Source organism: Aedes aegypti, chromosome 2 (assembly GCF_002204515.2).
Source record: "Aedes aegypti strain LVP_AGWG chromosome 2, AaegL5.0 Primary Assembly, whole genome shotgun sequence".
Lineage (NCBI taxonomy): Eukaryota > Metazoa > Arthropoda > Insecta > Diptera > Culicidae > Aedes > Aedes aegypti.
Genome location: NC_035108.1, coordinates 302,186,039 through 302,204,366, shown reverse-complemented (window position 1 = coordinate 302,204,366; position 18,328 = coordinate 302,186,039). Strand labels below are relative to the sequence as shown.

Sequence of the window (18,328 nt, the reverse complement as noted above, 5' to 3'; positions counted from 1 at the left end):
TATTGGTCACCACCAGCAAGCAAGCAAGTTGATTGATTTTCAACGCGAACTGTTGTCAGATTTTCCAGTTTTGTGCACTTGAAAATTCAATGTTTGGCTTCGTTTTATAATCAGCTTAAACAAATTAACAAGAAACAGACATGCAACGGCCTCAAGTGCCAATAAATGGACTACTGAATTTCTAACAGCATCAGGAAGGATGTGAAATTATCAGTTGAGAACTAACTAGTTGAGAGAAGAATATGGAAAACCATTATTTTAGCGTTTTCGCAGAATATATTTCTCATTGACGAGATATTCAAAAACAAGTTAGAAGAAAAACAAATCACCTTCGTTAAGCCTGTATGTGCATGCTTATAGGTTCGCTCCCATCAGATTGACCATCCGGTTCTTGTATCGTTTGGAGATGTCTTTCTCTATCTGACCCTGCAATATCTTGGTCTGTTCGATCACCTTGGCAAGCGTGGGCTTAAGATCGACTCCCTGCTGGCGGAAGGAAATCGATTTTTCCTTCATGAGCTTCTCCGTATCCTTCATTTTATCTATGGCCAACAACTTTTGCTTCAACTTTGAGGTAAGAATATCGACGTACTTTGCCGAATGCTTAATTCGATGTAAATGCTGGATCAGTTGACTGTTGATTTGGCTGTAGACGACATCAACTTCGGACAGCATCTGTGTTAGGCTTTTGCTGTCGTGATCCGGGAAGTTGTCCATCATTGTCAGAGACAGAATCTGAACCTTATCAGCCGTGCTCAGCTCATACAGTCTCATCTTCAGGAATGCCTCCAGCTCTAGCAGCTCGTTTATGAATCGTTCCCTATAAACCGGTGCATCGCAAATCGTATATGCTTCGTCACCTTTGGCAACTCCGCCAGAATTGCCATCACCTTCAACTACGATTCCGCTCTCCTCCAGGGAAATGTTGAAATCGATTTCATTCCCATCTTGTGGTGCTTCTTCTGGTGCACCCCAGTCAATGTCTCCTACTTCCAGGTTGATTTCAGCATTATCAACTGCACCAAAATCAATCTCACCATCGTTACCAAAATCGATTTCGCCACCAGCATCCCCGAAATCTATTTCCCCTGAAGGTGCTTCCTCTTTATCTTTCAGATCGAATTTGACCGGCGGCTCTTCGATAGACAGCGGAGGTTCTGAATACAGAAACTCGTATACCGTTGTATTCCCGGACGCGGCTACATGTCGCATAATTGGCAAGCACTGGTCATTACCCAGGAATGCACTGTACAGTTCGATGGCTTTCTTCAGAGCTGAAACGGTACCGGCAATGTCGTTCAACATTTTCGGAAGTTCACCTACTTTCACCACCAACTCTTGACGGACGTTGTCTCCAACAATTCCCAACTGCTTGCACAACGTGTGGTACTCCCCCAGGACCACATTTTCCGACCGTTTAAGGTCTTCGATTTTTTTCTCCGCTTCTTCGGCCAATTGTTCGAAGTTTTTGATCTGCTTCCGAATTCCAGGAACTTCGTAGTTTATGTTTCGAACTAATATTTGTGCTGCCTCTGCCAAGTACAAACTGTCCTTTTCGTACAGTCTCAAAATTTCCTGCCAATCCTTCATCCGTTGGCTTCCGTATCGACCGAATACATTCTTGGTGTCAGCTTCGGTCGTTTTCAGGATATCGATGATCTGCTGACAGTGGAAGTAGTTTATGTCTAAAAATAATACATTACCGTGTAATAAAGCCATTAAACTTGGCAAGACAAACATCAAATCTTACGGGCTCCCTTGAGCAGCTGCACCAGGCCGTCGTGAGCTGGCATATCCGTCAGGGCATTGCTGATTTTACTTCGAACATCGCGAACATGCAGGTGCCAATTTTTGTTCACGATTCGACGCGAGACCAGCCAGTCCTGCAGCTTGCCAGCGTGAATGTCAATCGGAATGTCTGCCTCCTGCAAATTTCCGGTGATTTCTTTAGTAAATAATATGGGTTTTGACCTTAATTACTTACGTTCATTTTAGAAAATTAAGGCTCAATTTTTGCGATAAGTGAAAGGAGCAGCCAAAATAAAAATAATGATCCACGTATCCGACTTTTTGTTTTGACAGCAAATGCAGTGTTCCCATCTCTGTAGGATAACTGAGTGCACCCGCAGCACTCATTTGCAAACGAAATTTAACAAATTTTGTTCCTTTTACCACCCACGCAAGAACGATTGTTATTTGAAAACAAAAGCAAACAATGTCATTATATCGCTGGGCGCAATCTCTGCGTCTAATGTTTTTGCGATAATTTCAAAACGTTTCGATTAGGGCTGGTTGAAGGTAAGACATGTTTCAAATTCGGTGAAGTGAAGTGACTAATTATACTTAATTTGTCAATATTCCCTTCTCGAACAGCATGTCGACGGGCAAAAACATCTGGCAAGCAGCGGCCACCGGTGACCCGATTGAACTCCAGCACTGTCTGCATCAGAGATCGATCAAAAACCGTGTCGTTAAGGTTGGACACTTACGGGACAATCACAACTGGACCCTGCTGCACCATGCAGTGGCCAGCGGGAATTTGGAGTGTGTCGAGCTTATGGTGTCCAAAACAGATGTGGATGTTAGTGCACGGTGCTACGAAGGACGAACGGCACTTTTTGTGGCCTGCATGAAAGAGGTACCAATTGAGATAGCGGAATTACTCCTGGCGAAAGATGCCACCATCGTCAATGTGTCCAGCAACGAGTTCGTTACGCCTCTACATGTAGCCGTGGAACGGCGGAACTTGAGCCTGGTTGAATTACTCGTTGGAAATAATGCGAACGTGAATGCTCCGGATTTTGCAGGCGAAACGCCACTGCACTCGGCATTGGAATATGGAACCGTAGAAATTTTAATACATTTGCTCTATGTGGGTCACGCAGACGCAAATGTACGATCGGAAAACGACGTTGATGCGTTGGAGATGCTATCAGCACGTGGCAATTACGATCTCAAGACTAAAATTGCCTGCTTCATACTTCTATTCAATTACATGTACCGGAAACAGGAGTATAATCAAAAGTACCGAATGGAGGACATCTACTCGGTGGCACTTCTCAGTTATCGTTCGACCTCACTCATTCCTTATTTCGTTGATGTTGCATTACAATGGGAACCAAATCCCGACAAACGTCGATTAGCCAGAGAACTACTTGAAGGTCCTCGTGTTCAGTACCAGACTAGTAGTAACCGCTCATTGGTGAACAAGAATCTTTACCATTTCCTTGCCCTGCTACTGTCGGATGATGAAGGCATACGACGATTACAGGATGACTTCATGAACTACGAAGTGATCTACAGTCATTCGCTGATACAAAACGAATTAGTGGCCCTCAGTGTTGCTGCAATCCGTGAAGACGAAAACACACTTCGAATGCTGCTCGAGTATCTGGACTTTGTTAAACACTTGGTCTATTTTTTCTCCGATCATCTGGCCGAAACGTTGGACATGATCAAGAACGTGCTGATGAACAACGAAGCGGACCAGAACGAACCGATAGGTGCGTCAGAGCTGGACCGATACGAGAAGGTCGTTAGCAAAATAATCGAAATAACCTCGGTGGAGGCAGATACGGTTCTCCTCGCGATGACCTGCTCGGCCAGTGATTTGCACTTGCAGGTAAGTGGGCTGAAAATTAATTATAAAGCTAGCTCCAGAGTTCCATTGATTTTGTACGATTTTAACAGTAAAGCTTTTGATAAACAATCAATTTACCACATATTGCAAAATAGCCAAGTTTGTTTTAAACGAATTAAGGGGGTTGTTTCAAATGAAGAAAGGGTTAACCTATGTCCTGATTTTCAAAAAATGATCCAGATGATACCCTCTACTTGCAGGCCAAATTCTTCTACCCTGTGGTGACTTTCTGCACCGATGTGTTCATGGACGAACGGTGGCTAGCCGGCGGTAATCTGGAAAAGGCGATGTACCAGAAACTGCTGCACAAATACGGCACACTTGGGCTGGTTCAGAGAAGTTGTGGCGATGCCATCTTCCGATTCGAGGAGTTTTCTCTGTTGCGGCAGGCACGGGATGTGGTGCGTAAAGCGATTCTCAGTTCCATCGACGAGGACGAGAAGAAACGGGACTTGATTTTCATTCACCGTTTGAACACGTTGGAGCTGCCGCGGGATTTGATCCGATACTTGCGTTATATGTGAGTGTTTCGAATTTATGCTTTCCTTTGTTTTCCGGTATATGAACGTTGAAATAAATATAATGAATTAAGCGAATCGGCACAATTTAAAAATCCTGTAGATTAATGTTTGACCGTATATAATTCACAAAAATTTCATCGTACCTACCTATTCATGAATGTTCCCAATACTTTCTGAAGGAAATCAGATTGCACTCACTTTATAGTTAGATTTATATACGTAGATTGATAGACGTACATTGGATATACAGTCCCGGAGAACGAACGAAACTTACCTAGCTTATATCCTAAGATACGGCGCGCCACCAGACCTAATACCGCTGCTGGAATCCACCTTGCTGCTGATTGTTGAACATCATCTGCTGCTGTTGTTGTTGCTGTTGCTGCTGTTGGGCCGCGGCCGCAGCTGCTGCCGCTTGCTGAGCCTGTTGGACCTGGTAGTCCTGTTGGTTCATGCCGTTGCCAGGCTGACCGTTGGGACCGGACATGCGTACCCGCTTGGCCGCACTGTGATCCATGCCACCGGCTTGGGCTTGTTGCTGCTGTTGCATCTGCTGTTGTTGCTGCTGCTGTTGCGATTGTTGGTTTTGCTGCTGTTGGGAGAGTTTGATGTTAAATGAAATATGGGACCTAGGTACTGAATCATATGCTTGCTCCAACTCACGTTTGCCTGTTGTTGCTGGTTTTGCTGTTGATTCTGATGCTGTGAAGACAAATTGAGAAAGATCAATTAGATGTGTCCTAGTCAAAGGATGAAATGAATTGTCTTACATTTGCTTGTTGTTGCTGGTTTTGCTGAGCTTGTTGCTGTTGAAATAAAAATAAGTTAGCAATCAACTCATTACCTTTTCAATGATTTTCAAAATAACTTTCAAGTAAATCAATTATCGCCTAGATTAGTATTCATGCAATGATCTTTTCAAAAAATTTCCATGAATTTTATTGTCATTCTATCAAGCATCGCACCAACAACCTTGTCGAGAATACAAAAGCACCCTTCTAGGAAAATTTCAAGGATCTCAAATGTGTTCCATAACATCTCCTTTGAATCTGCATAATATCGAACCGACTGGGACAGTTCCTAGGCCAATTCACAGTATAATCTCTGTTGCTAGGATAATTGGTAGTAGAGTTTCCGAACGAAAATCTTAATGATTTTTTGTGGGTCTCAATGCCTGGAGAAGCCCATGAAATTAAATACTGTCAAGAAACCATTAGAAATGCTAGTAAAGCTTTTTCACGAGGAGTCTTAGAATACATTTCTGAAGAACTTATTGGATAAAAGCGTAATAGTCTCTAATAGACTTTAGAGATGATTTTTATAAACAAATATATTTTAGATACCCTACAATAGGCTGATTAGAGACTTGCATTGAAATAGTAACCAAGCCTCTAAAATGATACCTTCATACCAGTCCATGATGTGCATTACTTACATTGGCTTGCTGTTGCTGCTGCTGTTGTTGCTGGCGTTTGCTTTCACCCTTGTCGTCCTGATCCTCGTCCGTCAAGAATTCACGTTTGGGATAAGGAATGGGACATCCGGCGAAAACGTCCGCCGTCGGCATGGGATCCTCCGAGAAGTAGGGGTCCTGCATGGCCTGCTCCGAAGTGATGCGTTTGTTGGGATCCATCAGCAGAAGCTTCTGCAGAAGATGGAATGCTTTGCTGTCCGGCTTGATCTTGTGTCGCTCCATGTATTTTACCAGTGAGCAGTTTGCGTAGCTGAAAGAAATGGATTAAAATGTGTTTTTATGACCCCAACGGCAAATCGTACTTAGACCGCTTGAAGTCTTTAGTCAGAGTATGATGTTCGGGCATTTTCCGGATATCTTCCCAATCTTTGTCCTGGGGGAAGCCCATCACATTGAAGATTCGGTCCAGTTGATCATGATGGTAGGGATTGCTCGTTTTGATGTCCTCCTGTCGGCAGTGAAATATCGGTTCCGAAGTCAACAGCTCCGCAAAGATACACCCAATGGCCCAAATATCGATCGCTTTGGTGTAATGACGAGCCCCCAGCAGCAATTCTGGAGCACGATACCAGAAAGTTACTACCACCGGATCAAGATCTGCTAGGGGTTTCAGCGGAGCGTTGAATAACCGAGCAAAGCCCATGTCGGCGATTTTGACGCGACCTCGCTCGTTGCCTTCTCCCATCACTAGAATGTTGGCGGGTTTCTACAATGGATATCATAGATGTTAGTAAATACTGATTTGTATAACTTTCGTAACTTGCACTAACCAGATCTCTATGTAGAACCCAATTACTGTGCAAATAATGAATGCCATCCAATATCTGATACAGTAAACTTTTGACCATTCCTTTTGGGACCATAACCGGCTTCTTGGTGGCCTTGGCCGCTCGATGAAACTTTATAATGTGCCATAGATCATGCTCAGCGTAATCGAAGAGCAGCCACACTTTCCGGTCTGTATGCGACAGGAATACCCGAATCAGGTTGATCACGTTGGGATGCTTCAGCTCTCGCAATAACTGAAAGTGAAAATTGGATAATGTATCAAACACTGCACAATGGCCCGAATCGATAATGAAAACCTTTTCTATGTTCTCGTTGATTTTAGACATATGGTGTCTTTAAAGAAGTTGTTCGTAATTTGATTAGATACAGTAATCCTTGTTTAGGTTCAAATTTTGATTTTTTTTGTTGGAATTGATTTGTGAGTATGCTCTTCTTATCAAACTTCATAAAAATATGGTATTATGAACAACTTTGTTGAAGACATTTTTGAGCGAAGTCTTCATTTGAATTTAAAAAGTCGATTCTAAAAACTACATTTTCTTAAAAATTAAAACAAAAAAAGTAAGCACAAAACATGTTTTTTTTAGTACACATTAAGTTTAAACTTTTAGAATTGATTTACTATGCTCCAATTGATAGTTGGATCAAGAGTGCCTTTAGAATTTAAACCTAAATAAGGACCACGCTATGTATTTTTATTTTTAAAATGGCAGAGTGGTGGAGAGTTTCTTAAAAATAGGAATTTAAGAGATTTTATGTCTGGAATAAACGAAAAAAAAAAAAACAAATCAACCAAAAAACTTAGAGAGATCATACAGAACTCAATAAAAATGAACGAAATCAGAAGAAAAGAATTCAAGGGTTGTCAGATAATCCAACCAGACATTTATTTAGGAATATTTCTTAAACTTTACTTGAGAATTCATTCTGACATCACAACAGCCCATCCATGAAGATCCAAATCGTGAAAAAAGTGAAGCTAAAATCATGAAGAGGATGGACGAATTAAGAGCACAAGTGGCTAAGATAGTTAAAACATTATCGTTTGCTGATGGATTGCAGAAGTTTACACCATCGAATCCATCTTCACCGATATCATCTCCTGAAAGCGATGGTGCAACAAACTCAACGAAGAATTCTATTGATAGTAGATATTGGTTATGTGACCGCTTCATACAAATGCAGACCATAAGTAAAATTTACACTCAAAACGTTCCAAATTGTTAAACGAGACATGGTTTTTGAAGGCATTCTGATACAAATGATCACTAAAACAAAAAAATCGACATTTCCGGTACATCTGGCAAAATTGGTAGATTTTTTTATTCAATCAACAAAACCGTATCCAAATAAAATTGTTGAAATATATTTGGGTATTTACATACCACTTTGAAATTGAGTATCGTAGGCAAGCTTTCGGTGGTTTAAATTCCGGAATTCCGAATCTATTCGGGAGCTGGTGATGGTTAAAAAGGCGATTTTTATAACAAGTATGATGATCGAATGGTCTGATTCGCAGTGTAACAAGAAAAAATGAATTTTCATTCCTTGGCGCAAATAAAGCCATGATAAATCGAAAACTATGAAACATTTGCAACATATTGAGGTATAAATGATCATTTTAGAGCGTTTCTCGGATATCTTACACTAGCTTTGAAAACATGCCAAGAGATATATGTCATACACATGTTTATTTCCTCAATTAGGAACATCTTCAAAACGAACACGCAAACAAATTGTGCGGTAAAAACTATCATTTTAGGGGATTATCTTAAGCGCTCGCACCGGCAATTTTCAGCAGACCAGAAATGCGCTTGATTTTACCATGTCTGTAGAGATCTGTAGTTGGAATCAGATTGTTGTAATTTATTTCTGTCAAATGTACCAGTAATGCGGTGGGGTGTACCGTAAACATAGTAAATTGGTCTGAATTTCCATGGTAGTTTTAAGAATGGGCGTAGTCAGCTAAAATAGTTATTTTTACCACAGAATTTTTTCCTGTGAAGAATAATGTAGGGTGGCTGATCCAGTGGTAGTGTGTGTTCCAATAATAGTGGTAGTGCGGTTTTAAGCGTGTTATAGGCAATTTATATTTTCATGTGTATTTTTCTAACATGGCTCTTGCTAAAATAATATGAATGTGTTAAAAAATCTTGGATATCAGTAAGGAAATAGTAGAAAACAATTATAAACCTTAACTTTTTTGCTCCTTTGCACCAGTAATAGTGGGTCGTTCTTATAATAGTGAGTCTCAATGGAAAATCAATGTAAACCACTATTATAGGAACACAAGTTAGCAAATACCACTATTACTGGAAGATGATCCAGTAATGGAGGAAATTATTTTTTAGAAGATTCAATGATTTTATCATTCTAAGATTATTTTTTACGTGAAATAGAATATAATAGCTTTCAAATGACGTATTCAGATATAAAAAACGACCTTCAGTTATTTTTTGGCGATTTTTTATTCCTCAGCCCGTTACTATTGCCTCTATGACTGGTACAGACGCCCTATGTTCTTTTGAAAAAAGACCGGTTTGTCGTGTCACCATTAAGGCAGAGATCATTATTTTTCATTGCTGTTGTCTAATGTCGATCGAGTACCTATATTTCTTGTGTGTTTCAATATTTCAATAAACATGCATTGAAGCCTTAAAAAGTAAACAATACCTATTATTAAAAACTAAGAATCGAAATTGTGCTGAATCATTTTTTTTATTTCTTTGTGTTTGAACTGTGGTGGATTATGTATTGAAGGTATAAAAGTTTATCACGATCAAAGCTTGTGAAGTTTCGGGCCCGTCTAAAGCATCAAAGTATTTGTATGGAGAATTCGGAAGACATTAACAATTCAAGTTATTATTAGTTCATTACCAAAATATTATGCCATTCGGACCAGACCTCAAAAGATGGCCATTTTATATGCATTTTTTAACAATTTCATCCAAGAATTATATTAGAAATTATTTCAGGATTTGCCCAATGTTTTTCTTTCTTATAATATTCTGAATTTATTTTTCAAAGGTTGTCTATAAGATTTCCGGAAACAGTCTTTTCTCGAGAGCATGCAGCAAGGATACTGTAACCGCGGCGGAGTTGGGAAAACCGATTAGTTAGGGTTTGCTTCTTCCACAGCACTAATTCGACAAGGCGCAAGTTACTTGGACGGGCTACTGCGAAACGGAATTTATTGCGACGAACGGAATATGGGAGCGTATGGTTTGAGATTTATTCTTGACTAATTCTATACTGGTTTGCACATGGTTTTTTATGGGAATTCAGTGAAAAGTGTTCAAAGAAAAAAGGCCTATCCGATTGCCTGTCTGGATCGGTTTTCTCTCGCTAGCCGAAGGCTAGTGATATGGAAGAATGATAACTGATAATCTAATCTAATTGGACTGAGTGAGATCGATACTGTTATCGCTATTTTTAGTACAGCAGTATTTGATACTGGGAGAAATTATTACTCTTAAATCTAGGGTGGCTCCAACAGATACTTTAAGGGAGTGGAGGTAGTCGCAGTGGCTACGTGAGGGGCAGACGTTTCGATCATCTTATCTGCCATTTCGGCTAGCTTGCTGAGTGTTCCATCACTTATGGAAAGAATCGGTCGCAGCTTATCCGGCATTCTTTTCAAAAATAGCACTTTCATCACATCGTCATTAATGTTCAGTCCTGCACTCCTGCACCCAATTCTTGCATGCGAGCAAGCATATGGGTGGTGCGCATATCTCTGAGATCGCAAGCGTTAAGGAGCTGCTCTAGTTTCGCTTGCGATGACATCTCAAAACGATATTTTATTGCGTAGTATTTCTGTTGCTCCGGAGGATTTTGTATCAAGTCGGAAACATGGCAAATCTTGCATACTTGTTCGCTTCTGCTCGTGCAAAAGGGCCCATTCACAATTTTCATAACGCTGAAGGGGGTGAGTGGGTGTCCTTAGAATGTTACAGCTCATACAAAATTTGTAGATCATTCATACAAAATGCGTTACAAGGGGGTGGGTGGGTGTCAAAAATGGTCATTTTCAGCGTTATGAAATTTGTGAACGAACCCAAAGAGAAATGGCGTCGCCGGAAAATTGCTGTTTTCGTTTCGGATTTGGAACAGCAATTCGCACGCGGATCGTACGCAGACACTCGGAAATCGGTACCGAAATCATGTCGGGGTCACCAATGTGGGATTTGCGCGGACGTGAATAATGAAACGCGACGATTTACAATGTATTTAATACTGGATTTATTCCTTCGATCGTTTTGCTTCTCGGGTTTAACAACAACTGAGTTTTTGTTATGAGAACCTAGGGGTGTACCAAAAGTTCAACACCACCACAAAGGGTTTACAGGAAATTTTCCCTTACTCGATATTTCGTATCTCGATAACGAGTTAGAGAAGTTGGTTTTCATGGCTACCTTGATGGTAACTTAGGTAGCATTTGAACTGGTTTTCTGATCTATAACTCGATACCTTCCTAACTCGTTGGTCCCTTTAATATCGAGTAATGAATAATTGACTGTACGTTGAATATTCTAGCAACCCGATGTTCAACATACTAAGACTAACTGGGTTAGTTTTAAACTAATATTTCAGCACGGTATTTATTTTAGATTTTATGAAAGATTCAATATATTAATCTCAAATTCTGTCGATTGCAGCTTTGATAACGGATAAGATAGTGGTACACATAAATCTGACATGAGAAGATTGATTCCTTATGAAAAAGCTATTGGCGCGGTAAATGGCTGGGCATGGCGTACCATTGGTACCTCGCGTACCTGCAGGAATAAAATAGACCCCTTTGTGCGGTCCTTAGCCTCTTGCCCAGCAACTCCTATCCCTACCTCCTCGTGGTACTGGCCGGGGTACGAGTAACCTTGGGGAAGATCGGGTAACCAACCCCCGGTGGGAACTTTGGTCGTATGCTGACAGGGAAGGGGGGGTTTGCTTTTGCAAACCTGGAGCGTCTGTACTCCACGTTAGGAGCGGCTCACAACAGCGTCTGTTCCCCATGTCAGGGGCGGCTGATCATCGTCCGAGTGCCAGAGAAGGACTCTAAGCTAAACTGCGCACTATGGCCCTCCGAACATTTAGGGGGAATGGTCCTCCGGAAATCTAGGGGGTTGGTGTCAGGCCCTGCAAGCCAACCGTAAAAACACATCAGCACAGGAACGTCAACGAGAGAATACGGACCGGAACAATCGGCAAAGACCACAGCGACGAAAATGGACTAGCGATTGGAAACTCGGTACGTGGAACTGCAAATCTCTCAACTTCATTGGAAGTACTCGCATACTCTCCGATGTACTGAAGACCCGCGGTTTCGACATCGTAGCGCTGCAGGAGGTGTGCTGGACAGGAGCATTGGTGCGAACGTTTAGAGGTAATCATACCATCTACCAGAGCTGCGGCAACACACGCGAGCTGGGAACAGCTTTTATAGTGATGGGTGATATGCAAAGGCGCGTGATCGGGTGGTGGCCGATCAATGAACGAATGTGCAAGTTAAGAATCAAATGCCGATTCTTTAACTTCAGCATAATTAACGTGCATAGCCCACACTCCGGAAGCACTGATGATGACAAGGACGCATTTTACGCGCAGCTCGAACGCGAGTACGACCGCTGCCCAAGCCACGACGTCAAGATCATCATAGGAGATTTGAACGCTCAGGTTGGCCAGGAGGAGGAGTTCAGACCGACGATTGGAAAGTTCAGCGCCCACCGGCTGACGAACGAGAACGGCCTACGACTGATAGATTTTGCCGCCTCCAAGAACATGGCCATTCGTAGCACCTATTTCCAGCACAGCCTCCCGTATCGGTACACCTGGAGATCACCTCAGCAGACAGAATCGCAAATCGACCACGTTTTGATCGATGGACGGCACTTCTCCGACATAACCGACGTCAGAACCTATCGTGGCGCCAACATTGACTCCGATCACTACCTGGTGATGGTGAAACTGCGCCCAAAACTATCCGTCATCAACAATGTACGGTACCGACGCCCGCCCCGGTACAATCTCGAGCGGCTGAAACAACCGGATGTCGCCAATGCGTACGCGCAGCATCTTGAGGCAGCGTTGCCGGACGAGGGCGAGCTCGATAGGGCCCCTCTTGAGGACTGCTGGAGGACAGTCAAAGCAGCCATTAACGACACTGCCGAAAGCGTTGTCGGATATGTGGAACGGAGCTCAAGAAACGATTGGTTCGACGAGGAGTGCCAAGAGGTTTTAGAGGAGAAGAATGCAGCGCGGGCTGCAATGCTGCAGCATGGTACGCGGCAAAACGTGGAACGATACAGACTGAAGCGGAAACAGCAAACCCGCCTATTCCAGGACAAAAAGCGCCGCCTGGAAGAGGTGGAATGCCAAGAGATGGAGTTGCTGTACCGTTCTCGAGAAACGCGGAAGTTCTATCAGAAGCTCAACACATCCCGCAAAGGCTTCGTGCCGCGAGCTGAGATGTGCCGGGATAAGGATGGGAGCATCTTGACGGACGGACGCGAGGTGATCGAAAGGTGGAAGCAGCACTACGATGAACACCTGAATGGCGCAGAGAACACAGGCACAGAAGGTCAGGACAGCGAAGGCGATGGCTACGTCAGCACAGCGGACAGCGGAAATCAACCAGCTCCCACGATGGGGGAAGTTAAGGATGCCATTCAACAGCTCAAGAACAACAAAGCCGCTGGCAAGGATGGTATCGGAGCCGAACTCATCAAGATGGGCCCGGACAGGTTGGCCGCTTGTCTGCATCGGCTGATAGTCAGAATCTGGGAAACGGAACAGCTACCGGAGGAGTGGAAGCAAGGCGTTATATGCCCTATCTACAAAAAGGGCGACAAACTGGAGTGTGAAAATTATCGTGCAATCACCATCCTAAACGCCGCCTATAAAGTGCTATCCCAGATTCTCTTCCGTCGTCTATCACCTATAGCAAACGAGTTCGTGGGAAGTTATTCAGCAGGTTTCATCGACGGCCGCTCGACAACGGACCAGATCTTTTCCGTGCGGCAAATCCTCCAGAAATGCCGTGAGTACCAGGTCCCTACGCACCATTTGTTCATCGATTTCAAGGCGGCATACGATAGTATCGACCGCATAGAGCTATGGAAAATCATGGACGAGAACAGCTTTCCCGGGAAGCTCACAAGATTGATCAGAGCAACGATGGACGGTGTGCAAAACTGCGTGAAGATCTCGGGCGAACACTCCAGTTCGTTCGAGTCTCGGCGGGGACTACGACAGGGCGATGGACTTTCGTGCCTGTTGTTCAATATTGCGCTTGAAGGTGTCATGCGGAGAGCCGGACTTAACAGTCGAGGCACGATTTTCACGAGATCCGGACAATTTGTTTGCTTCGGATATTATTGGGAGAAAATTTGAAACGGTGGCAGATTTGTTCACCCGCCTGAAACGCGAAGCAACAAGAGTCGGGCTAATGGTGAATGCGTCGAAAACAAAGTATATGCTGGTTGGCGGAACTGAGCGCGACAGGACCCGCCTAGGAAGCAGTGTTACGATAGACGGGGATACCTTCGAGGTGGTGGACGAGTTCGTCTACCTCGGATCCTTGTTGACGGCTGACAACAATGTTAGTCGGGAAATACGAAGGCGCATCATCAGCGGAAGTCGTGCCTACTATGGGCTCCAGAAGAAACTGCGGTCAAGAAAGATTCACCCCCGCACCAAATGCACGATGTACAAAACGCTCATAAGACCGGTAGTCCTCTATGGGCATGAGGCGTGGACTATGCTCGAGGAGGACTTGCAAGCTCTTGGGGTTTTCGAACGCCCAGTGCTAAGGACGATCTTCGGCGGCGTGCAGGAGAACGGCGTGTGGCGGCGAAGGATGAACCACGAGCTCGCTCAACTCTACGGCGAACCCAGTATCGTGAAGGTAGCTAAAGCTGGAAGGATACGCTGGGCAGGGCATGTTGCAAGAATGCCGGACAACAACCCTGTAAAGATGGTGTTCGCCACGAATCCGGTCGGAACAAGAAGGCGTGGGGCGCAGCGAACTAGGTGGATTGACCAGGTACACCAGGACCTGGAGAGCGTGGGTCACAGTCGAGGATGGAGAGAAGCGGCCATGAACCGAGGGAATTGGCGAAATATTGTTGGCGAGGCTTTATCAAGATAATTGATGTAAAGCCAAATAAGTAAGTAAGTAAGAAAAAGCTATCAATTTAAGATAATTATTACAGGTCGGACTCGATTATCCGTGGACTCGATTATCCGGGATTCGATTATCCGGAATTTTAGACTCGATTATCCGGAATTTGTTTTTTGATGTTGTTATTTTTCAATTTTTCATCATTTCATTTTGCATAAATCAGAGATAATTTGGTATTGCAATACACAATATGAATGATTTTGCAGTTTAGAACGTATTCAAGAAAAGGAGAGTTTTAAAAAGTATTTTTGTGTATGACCCCTACTGTTTCTAGAAAAAAAATTCTGGCTACATATAAGTAAAATAACGAAAAAAGATAATGTTTAAGTTCTTCTATCAAAGATATCAATTTTTTTCTTAGTGATTCGATTATCTGGAGGATTCGATTATCCGGAGTGAAAAAAAATCGGTACTCCGGATAATCGAGTCCGACCTGTATTGAGATTACAACAATAATGTTTCTACCATGACTTCCTTCAAATTCAATAAAGCTGGCTAAAGACAGCCCTCAAACACAACTTTGCTGAATTATAGGTTCATACTTTTACACAATACTGGAAACAAAACTTACCAACACCTGGGCATAATTATCGCAGAATCCTTGGCAGGAGTATAAAACAAAACAAGACAGGCTTTAGCTCAGCATAGTTTTAGTTAGTTTTAGCACAGACAAACAGACGTAACACTTCGAACAAATCTCAATCAAAATCATAGTCACGATGACATGTACGCCCAATGCTAAAATTAGTGTGTTTGGCCGACGGACCAACAGATGGCGGTAGTGTGTAAACGTCAAACGCGAACAGAAACGATGCGAGCGCTGCGGGTGGCGGATTGGCCACCTACCACATTTTTGTATCGACCGTTAAAAAGGTGGTCGATAGACAATGGTGAGAGTGTGACGTCTGTTTGTCTGTGGTTTTAGCTTAGCTTAGACTGACTACACATATCAATGGTTGCTATTCCGTGATTGACTGATGTCAGTGAAGATGCCCAAAGAATCAACTAGAAGTTCAGCTAGGATTGGCCATATTATTTTTCAGTGTGCATAATTCAGTGGCGCCGGCCATGCCCTTGCAGTCAGGTGCAATTGGGGGAAGGAATGTTAGTGTGTAATCTTTGCTTTTTGGAGACCGTGTTTGCCTCTGTATCTCCACAAACGTTACTGGGAGGGATGTTTGTTAATAGGGAGGATCGTTGGGTCACAGGATTCACTTTGATAAGTGATTAGACAATGATCAGACTTTATTTTGCTCATCTTGATCGGATAGATGTAGCAAACTTGTACGCTCACAACAATTATGAGTCAGCATTCGATGTGCATTGTATAATCCGTGGTTGAGAGAGTGGATAGAAACGCTGGCTCTAGCCAAATACACATCTTCCATTTGACTGCTCTTGCTTATTGCGAAGCTCTGCAAACACATCATCATTGCTTTTGGGATGAACTGAGATTGGTTGCTCCGTCAACGCAAGAGCATGATTTCGCTTTCGCCTTTCATAAGGGCGTAACTGCAATAATCGATTTCTCTTCATCGATTTCTCTTCATCGATTTCTCTTCATCGATTTTCTCTTATGCTTATTACTTGGCCGGGAGACAGCTTTCAACTGCTTTTTTGTATTCTGTAGAAAAAACTAATCGTCCTTCGTCATGTTCCATCGTTAAATGTTACCAAAACTGATTGCTTTTCTTGTATTGATCCAAAATTGATAAAATCGACGAAGAGAAATCGATCACTGCAAATACGCATGTATGATATTTAACGCGAGAACTGTCTGAAAATGTTCTTCCCCGAACTGCGAAATGGAAAAAATGCTCTCCTCCGAACTGAGAAAGAGGAAAAACAATCTCTTTCTCTTTGGAGCACTGAGGGTGTCAACAAAAACTAATTTGTAATTTCCAAACACCATTTTCAAATTCCAAAGATGTCCTTCCTTGTCCCGATTAATACTTTCATAAGATTAAAAAAATTCAATCAGGGTGCCGGTGCCAATCGTGGACTACCTAAGCTATAAACAAATCATAACATAATAACGAAAAACCTTAACAAAGATCTTTTGGCGTCAACAGAAAGATTTCAACATGTACTAGGGAAAAAATATAAAAAGGGCAATAACATTATTTTTTGAGCATAAAGTCGCTTGATCAACTATTGGTACATGTGTTCCAGTAGTTGCGCCAGTTCGGGTATGATACAAGGTATTTGGGTTAATTCTACGAGTGGCATGAGGTGACAATTGTCGGAGTCGTATAGCGAGGTGACAATACTCGACTCGAGTGAAGTGACTCTCCATTTGATTTGCACGGCGAGTCACTTCACACGAGTCGAGAATTGTCACCTAGCTATACGACACCGACAATTGTCACCTCACACTACTCGTAGAATAAACCCAATTTTAAAGGAAATAGTTGATTTTTACAGATTTAATATTTTTCCCTTGGAGCAACAACTAAAATCTTTCGAATGAAGCGTAAAGATCATGCCTGGGACATTTCTTAATTTTTATATATCTACCTATTTAAAAAAAAACTGCTTCCGTCAGTTGACTCACTACTGGAACACGACGGCAACTACTGGTGCAAGGGAACAATTTTTTTGCTTAAATTTAATTACTATTTTTCTGACTTTTGAATAAAATAAAAAGCTGAAATTTGGCAAATCGACTAAACTAGAGGTGATAAAAACAGCACATGTCGTTTTTATTGAAAAATGTACGTTTTATTCCAAATTCCAATCTACTGGTGCATTACAACCATTGGTATCGGCAACCTACAATTACTAGAAATTTTTGAAAAATCTACGAAGAAATTACTGAAGAATCTGTAGACTAGCCGCGTAGGAGATCCTGAAGTGTTTGGAAATGTGTACCAAGATTCAATGCAAGCAAACAAGTAATAAAACTGGCTTTAGAGACCATTGTGGTGAAAATACACTTTGGAATCCCTCCATTAAAATCAGTATGATGATCAAGTCTCTAAACAGAGACCTTCCAACAGCTCTGCAAAACTCAATTACGAACAAGTTTTTTGAAAACACTATACGTCTTAAATCAACTAGATAAGAGAAAAGAGTTCATTCCCGCTAAATTGTCGAATTGAACCATTGTGAATTGAATCTATTGCTCTACAAGACTTACCGCTATCTCCCGGCAAGCCGACATCGACAGCCCCGTGCCCTCGATTTGTTTCAGCGCGTAGTCCTTGGTGTCATTGCTTTCTTTCCGGTGCGCCTTGTAGACGTGCCCGTAGGTCCCCCTGCCTACCTTACAGCCTTCGTACTCGAACAAATCCTCCACCTTGGCCCGTTCCTGCTGCGTCTTCATTTTGAACTCGTAATCCATCATAACAGCGCTGCTCATAGCTCAGAGCGGAAGCGGCGATTGGGAGGAAAAGTTTCGCGGAGTGTTTCTTACCGGTGATCACACGAATTCGTATGATCGATAACACTGTTCGTACTGCTGGTCACTTGCAGCAGCTTGGCAATTGAACTAAACGAACCAAAAACTGGGAAAACTTGGAGAATTTACTGAAAAATAATCGATGTTGCGATTTTTGCGCGAATCGTCTGCCGAGAGGTAACTGTAAACAATTTTTAACAAATTGTGTGCTGAGAAGGCTGTCAAAATGCGCACGCTGAAGTTTTTTCATTCAAAACGGAGCTTGGGGAGCTCACCGCACTCATGAGTGGAGCAAAATCAGATTTTAATAAATTTTACCATTTCG

At 42.6% G+C, this 18,328-nt stretch overlaps 3 protein-coding genes across 5 annotated transcripts; 1 reads left to right on the top strand and 2 right to left on the bottom strand.

The window, feature by feature from the left end:
* Nucleotides 1-241: 241 nt before the first annotated feature.
* LOC5574482 (CDK5RAP3-like protein) lies at nucleotides 242-2,097 on the bottom strand. The gene is made up of 3 exons (XM_001655092.2): nucleotides 1,985-2,097; nucleotides 1,751-1,925; nucleotides 242-1,685 (listed from the first exon to the last, which is right to left on the bottom strand). Exons 1-3 carry the CDS (start codon nucleotides 1,988-1,990, stop codon nucleotides 355-357), a joined length of 1,512 nt encoding a protein of 503 aa, XP_001655142.1. The 5' UTR covers nucleotides 1,991-2,097; the 3' UTR covers nucleotides 242-354.
* A 75-nt stretch (nucleotides 2,098-2,172) lies between these two features.
* LOC5574481 (ankyrin repeat, PH and SEC7 domain containing protein secG) lies at nucleotides 2,173-4,253 on the top strand. Its single transcript, XM_001655091.2, has 3 exons — nucleotides 2,173-2,298; nucleotides 2,374-3,622; nucleotides 3,841-4,253. Exons 2-3 carry the CDS (start codon nucleotides 2,375-2,377, stop codon nucleotides 4,162-4,164), a joined length of 1,572 nt encoding a protein of 523 aa, XP_001655141.1. The 5' UTR covers nucleotides 2,173-2,298; nucleotide 2,374; the 3' UTR covers nucleotides 4,165-4,253.
* A 102-nt stretch (nucleotides 4,254-4,355) lies between these two features.
* LOC110676693 (cyclin-dependent kinase 8) lies at nucleotides 4,356-18,245 on the bottom strand. Of its 3 annotated transcripts, none has more exons than XM_021845548.1 (7): nucleotides 17,743-18,245; nucleotides 6,406-6,657; nucleotides 5,938-6,341; nucleotides 5,597-5,885; nucleotides 4,932-4,967; nucleotides 4,825-4,863; nucleotides 4,356-4,753 (listed from the first exon to the last, which is right to left on the bottom strand). In XM_021845548.1, the coding sequence occupies exons 1-7, from the start codon at nucleotides 17,962-17,964 to the stop codon at nucleotides 4,472-4,474; spliced, it is 1,524 nt and encodes a 507-aa protein (XP_021701240.1). In that variant the 5' UTR covers nucleotides 17,965-18,245; the 3' UTR covers nucleotides 4,356-4,471. The 3 variants fall into 3 exon arrangements, with proteins under 3 accessions (XP_021701240.1, XP_021701241.1, XP_021701242.1); XM_021845549.1 differs by having other exon boundaries at nucleotides 4,356-4,750; XM_021845550.1 differs by lacking the exon at nucleotides 4,932-4,967.
* Nucleotides 18,246-18,328: the final 83 nt, after the last annotated feature.

Bases quoted from the DNA above. Each gene is read 5' to 3' on its own strand.
- LOC110676693 (XM_021845548.1), bottom strand. From the start codon at position 17,964: ATGAGCAGCGCTGTTATGATGGATTACGAGTTCAAAATGAAGACGCAG. The intron at 5,886-5,937 runs GTACGATTTGCC...CATTTCTTTCAG, and splicing joins AAAGACTTCAAGCGGTCTAA to CTACGCAAACTGCTCACTGG. The intron at 4,864-4,931 runs GTAAGACAATTC...TTGTCTTCACAG, and splicing joins ACCAGCAACAACAAGCAAAT to CATCAGAATCAACAGCAAAA.
- LOC5574482 (XM_001655092.2), bottom strand. The intron at 1,686-1,750 runs GTAAGATTTGAT...TATTATTTTTAG, and splicing joins GCAGCTGCTCAAGGGAGCCC to ACATAAACTACTTCCACTGT.
- LOC5574481 (XM_001655091.2), top strand. From the start codon at position 2,375: ATGTCGACGGGCAAAAACATCTGGCAAGCAGCGGCCACCGGTGACCCG. The intron at 3,623-3,840 runs GTAAGTGGGCTG...CTCTACTTGCAG, and splicing joins CCAGTGATTTGCACTTGCAG to GCCAAATTCTTCTACCCTGT.